This window comes from Gavialis gangeticus, unplaced genomic scaffold, assembly GCF_001723915.1.
Source record: "Gavialis gangeticus isolate Ggan-Ray unplaced genomic scaffold, GavGan_comp1, whole genome shotgun sequence".
NCBI classification, from domain to species: Eukaryota; Metazoa; Chordata; order Crocodylia; family Gavialidae; genus Gavialis; species Gavialis gangeticus.
In genome coordinates, this window is record NW_017728993.1 from 10,802,202 (window position 1) to 10,808,401 (window position 6,200).

The 6,200-nt window shown below is 38.4% G+C and overlaps 1 protein-coding gene across 1 annotated transcript in view; it reads right to left on the bottom strand.

The window, feature by feature from the left end:
* Positions 1-1,758: 1,758 nt before the first annotated feature.
* The window catches only part of HOOK1 (hook microtubule tethering protein 1), a 57,979-nt gene continuing 53,537 nt past the window's right edge, over positions 1,759-6,200 (bottom strand). Inside the window, exon 22 of the mRNA XM_019501208.1 lies at positions 1,759-5,505. Within this exon, the coding sequence (XP_019356753.1) occupies positions 5,347-5,505 (159 nt within the window). The 3' untranslated portion in view covers positions 1,759-5,346. The remainder of the gene's footprint in view (positions 5,506-6,200) is intronic.

Here is a 6,200-nt window from a genome sequence, read left to right on the forward strand (position 1 = left end):
CACAGCCTGCTATGGCGATGTAGCTGCCAATCACATGTAGACCCATGTGATTGCTACATCATCGTAGCGTGCTGTATGGCAATGCAGCATGCCACTACGGCGCCGTAGGGCAACATGTACATGCGCCCACTGAGTAATAATTAAAAGCTAAGAGGAAGACTCGTTATCTTCTTAAACACAGGTAAGCTATAAAAAACTGGGACAGCAATCAACAAAAGACAATTCTAAGGATATACAATATAGGAATCTCTAGCAATTTCTGGCTGCTCTCCTAGGCAATTCGTTTTGGATGACTCTACTCTTCATTCTGTCTACTACTGTCTTGCCCCAAAGGATACAGTGATAAAAGAGTAATAGTCCCTTAAAAAATGCTTTCAAGGGGCCCCACACATGAGCAAATAGCTACTGTGTCCCAAGTGAAAACTAACCTTGTGATTCACCCTTTTTTAAAACCATTTTTATACAATTTGGCTACAAGCAGCTATAATTACGGATTCCCAAGAACTTCGACTATTGCATCCATATCTCAGAGGTGTGTAGCAAAGTTTGCAGCTTTGTAGCTTCAAAACGGAAATATTCCAGTTTCCATGGCCCCTGCTGCAGTGGTGACCAGGTTTTCCAGGCTTCCTTCTTCCTTTCTCTAGGATGGGGCGAGGTGGCAGGACATTTGTGTGGTAGAGGGAGAGCTCAGCTGTGCACTTAATGTGCAACCCATATGCATGCAACACCTCCGCCCCCAATGTCCAGGTGGCCAGCTCTGCTCTAGATAGTTGCCCTACAAGTGGAGGTATTCAGCATGGCATGATGTTTTGTATCAGGGGACATCTGAGCTAGCTCTAAATAAACTTTTCCTCAATACAGTAAGCTAGTTCAGACAGTGCCATGCTAATGGGGTATACTGGTTCTAGAAGATGTTTGAACTCTGGCTCTAAACCAGGAAGATGGCTTGAAACGAATTATCATCTAGTGCAGAACCCACTTAAAGCATCTTAGGAAACAAAATATCTGAATGGTCTTGTTCAATCTAAATAGTCCTGAGACTGGCCTTCCCGCTGATGGATATGTGCTTCATTGAGACAAAATGCTCATTACCAGGAATAGCAGACTCACAAGAGGGTATCATTTAACCCTGGGAATGACACCCCCCTCCCCATCCAGGAGTCTAGTAGTAAGAGCACACCCAGAGCTGAAGGCCTTTTTTCCTTGCCAAGTGGCATAACTATAATAAGGAATACTAGAATGAACCGAGAACTTGAGAGGAAGGAAAAAAAATGCAGTGTGCAATAACATGGACACCGCAGGGTCTTTATAAAGTGGCCCCAGGCAGTTGCAGCTGGATACAGAGCAGAGAAAGTGCAGGGCACAACCCCAAAAGAGACTGGAGTCACGTGATTACCAGTGGGTATTCCTCAAGAAGTGGAAGGCATGTGGAGAACCAGACCAAGATAAGTTAGCTGAGCAGCTTCACTAGATATATGAGCGCAGAAAGGCATGGAGGAAATATGGGTCTATCTATGCAAAACACTGCCTTGCTGCATAGTAAATATACACCAGCTGGTTCTCAACAAGCGAGCGTGACGAGTGGAAATAGCAAAGCTATGTTAGCACTGTTCTACCTGGAATGAATAGCTGCATTCTGATACCACCCGGAGATGCCAGCCATGACAAACACTGTAAAAATTCAGAGGGAGGTATGGATTTTGCCCCCCAAAAGAATTTAAACTAAAGGCTAACAAACACACTACAGAGAGCACTGAATTCATTTGAATTTTTTTATGTGAATATAAAAGATTATTTTCCAAAGACAAAATAAAACCGGAGTTTAAAAAGTAGTGCAACATTCTTCCAGTTCTACACAGTAACACAGTCTTTACATTTGTTTTAAACAAAGGAAGTAGACATCGACACACTGAAAACCTCAAACCTGGCAGATCAGTAGAAAGAAGACCAAAAGGTTTAAAAATTACTTCCCAGCCATGACAATTAAACTGACAGGTTATTTTAATCTTTTTAAAAATCCCCTAAGCATGCTAGGGCTACTTAAAACATCAGTATTGCTTGAAGTAGTTTTTCCCAAGTGATTACAACAGAAAATGGAATACTTTGACATATTTCTTGCAGAACAACAAATGCAGAGGAAAGCTTTGTTAATTTTTTTACTGAATGACTCATGCTAATAAAATACATGTTAAAAGAAACTTCTCAAAACTGCTCTCTTATGAACCCTGGAGCATGAGAAATCTAATAATCCCAAATTAAGATTATTAACAGAGACCAACCTGAACAGCCAGGTTCAAAATAGTTTTCGTCAGTTAATCCCATACAAATCTTATTATAATGTAAAATCAAACCCACCCCAGCCAGAATGTCTATCCTTGAAGTGGTAATTAAAAACAAGGACTTTTTCTCCTCTTCATTGGCTCTTTATTACCTATTAATCACAGAGTTATTGCCTTCCAACACTCTTAGCTATACGAAGAAACAGAACAATATTCAATTATCTCAATAATCTGCATGCCTTCATAACTGTGACATCTGGGTGTGACATGAGTTATTCTTGCTATAATATACAAATATCCCCCTCTCTGTATCATGCCAACAATAATCAGTAATCCAACAACTCTCCATATGATGAAAATCTGAGAACAAAACCAAACACACACAGTTCAGCAATTCAAATCTAAGCCATTAAATATTTTGAAGGAGGTCTGCCAAGAATACACGTTCTCAGAACACAGTCAAAATCAAAAGTTATTTTTTAAATCCTTGTTACTGTACCTCCTGCACAAACTTAACAAAGGTGGAAATGTATAGTTTGTTAATAGATCATCCTGAATATTCTCTTCCTAATCTTCTCTGCCACTCACAGGAGGTTTCAACAGTCCTGTGAAAATTATTTTCTTACTAGGCTTCAAAAAAGCTAAATAAAACTAATAGTCACGTGCCTAGAGTTTTACTTATTTCAATAATTCTAACTCAGGTAATTTTCATCTGACACCTCACTGAAATAGGCATGGGCATTATTATGGATAACCATTCCCTGACATCACCACCTGTCTTTGAATACCTACGTGAAATTTTAGTGCTTAGAAGGCATAGCTTCAGATAAGTAAAAACACCATTATCTGTACTCAGTGTTTTGGTACTTAGGTCTGCAGTTTTGAAAAGTTTTAATTACAGGCATTTATTGAAAAGTTCTATTTTTACTAGTACTTGACTTTTGATATTAGCATTGCATTTCTAGTATAATACAGTATGACAGAGTGCATCAAGACAACAGTCCAGACAAATGCTTCAAGAAGAAAATCTTTTAAGAGTTATGTGCAGAAATACAGGAACAAAATACCTACAATGCTATTAGTAATAATTTTGTCCTACTCTGGCCGAGAACATGCCAAAGTACCACTTTTGAAACACAAACATTGTGTTACGACAGCTGCTGAAGTCCCTTCCCTTACCCTCTCATCTGAATAAGATTAGCAGGCAATCAAAGCTTAAAAACATACCAAACATAAAATAGCAATATCAATACATCAGCAAAAGACTTCAAAATCCCAGAGGTAGTCAAAAGAAGCAGAGTCCTGCCAAACAGAACATGAAAGACACAAATTACCCAACAAGTGTTTTACATGATCACAGGAACAGTACAATTAGAATCGGATTCGATTTTAAATAAAGCTTTCCGTGAAACATTTTAGGAGGAAATTTAAATTGAGTGCCTGTATTTGTAATACTGTAACCAGAGCAACACACTTTTTTGAAGAAATACTTTTAAAGAACACTAATAATGGATAATTATCCTTCTTCTGCCGCATCATGCAGGAGGCCCAGTTCAATCTCAGGACCATACAGCAGCAAGATGTCAAGGAATAAGCTTTTAAATTCGTGTAAATTATCCAATGATCTGTGAGGCCATTTAATGTTCACATTTCATTACAAACTCAACAATAGGACGATTTTTTAATTTTGCAAAGCAGACCTGAGCCCAACTTTCATACGAAGATGGCTTTAACGTTGAAGACACACAAACACTTGTTTTTATGCGTGCAGGTGATTGCAATTACTATAATGAACTACATGCAGGTAAGCAATTTTATTTACTGTGTTATTTTACCACACGTGCTCAACTGGTTTAGTCAGTCTGTGAAGCATCACAGAAAATTCAAACTATAGGTTTTTTTTAAAAAGTGCTTTTTTAATACACTCTTAATGCAAAAAGACATTTTTATACAAAATGTCAACTTAAGTGCTGCGGGGAATGATAAAAAACAAAAATTGAATTTCGCACCAATCCCATTTTCACCGTCAGCAGTATGGGATACTAGATATAGTGCAGCTTCAGAACTTTTTCCAGGCTGAACAGCCTATGCTGCTAATCAATTAAAAAAGAAGGCCTACCCGCTTCGCAGTTGGTGTACCAGCGCAGAGTAACTAAACAGAAAATACGTAACTAAAGAATGAGAACGATCAAGTTCTATGTGGCGTGATGTTTAACTGAATTAAATAAATATGAGGGCATGGCTCCACCTAATGAACAATATAGTAAAAGAAAAGAAAAAGAAACCTACAGCAAATTTTTAAAAAGATAAGTTTGGGCTTTGTTTTGTTTCTTAAAAACAGAACTATTTCATAAATGAAGATGGATTTTTTTTTTTTTTTGCTTTTAGTGAATTCAACACCGCAAAAACAGGTTTTCTTTAGTCAGAATACACACAAGTTTAAATGGTTTAATCATTTAAAATAAATAAAATCCTTCTGCCTTGGGACAAAATGAGATTGTGACAAATATGTCTTCTCTCATAAAAGTTAAATCCCAGTCACTAAACTAACCTGTTTTGCAAGCCAAAAAATCAATCTGAATTGCAAATGCACAATTTTAAAAATCTGGACTCCTCCAGCCGAACTACTGGTTGTTTTTTTTTAATTATCAAGAACTGCACAAAAATACCTAGTGTTGAAAGTTTTCTGAAGTATGATTCATCATAAAATTTTTCTTCTGTTAAAAATCAGTCTTCAACGTTCTAGACTGAAAACATTAAATATAATTTTAAATATATAGTGCCAATTTGTTGTATTTATGTACAATATACTCTGAAGACAAATATACATCTTTAAAGTTGTGCTTGTAAAACACACACTTCAGTTATTAAACCTATGTTGACCTAGGAAAGTTGTTACACAATGCTTCTTAGATACCACTGACCAGATACATCAATATATCCAATAAGCTTTGATGTTAAAATATTAGATGCCCAGCATCACAACTACCTCTTTTGTCAGGTACTTAAAATGGAAGCTACAAAATTTTCTTTAAGGACACTTTAGTGTAGACATTTATTTTGCAATTTAATCTGATGTTGCACCAGGTACTTTAACTGAAAGACTTCTTCTGGTGTTGGTGACATGCCGTTGCTGTGCTAGAAAGGAGCGTCCAGGAGGATCTCTGCAGGCACCACTGCCACCGAGCAGTCTGGATTCCATGCTGAGTTTTTGGAAGGCCAGGCTCTGGGAGAAAGTGGGAGAATTACTTTTTTTTCACATGATCAAAAGATGTTAGTTTTAACTTTAACAACACATGGAATCTAGATCTGTGGAATTCATGTTAGAGTAGCTGCCATATGAAGTTTAAAGAAGCTTTTTTCCAGCTGTTTAGGATATATACATCTGAAATGTTACAGACCTCAAGGACATGCAATAAAATGCAGTGCAGACATACTGCAAGGTTCATTCATTCCATATAATAATGCTTAAACTTCATAATCACATACTAAATATTCAGGGTGTCCCTGCTTCATTCTGTTAATACATGGGCAACTGGTGCCTCTTGAGCCGGGGGGGGCGGTATGTGCCCCCCCCCCCCCGACACCAGTCAACAACCATGGGGGGGCACGCTCCCCGGCCAGCGCTCCCACCTGCTCCCCTGCCTGTCGCCTGAACGGTGAGCACGGCCTGACAGAGGGAGCACCAGCACTCTCCCCAGGCACCCCCTATGCCTCGCCACTGTTAATAGGATGGATAGTACTCACAAAGGGTGTTTTTGCACATGCTCCAGGAGTGGCAGCACTTTAATTAGAGTGGGTCTGAGAGCTGCTCTAATTAAAGCACTTCAAAGCACCCAAAGCAGCTCATGTATCCCTGCACGTCAAGATGGCAATTGGGGTGCTTTATCTAAATCTCATTGAACAAACTTTACATAATGT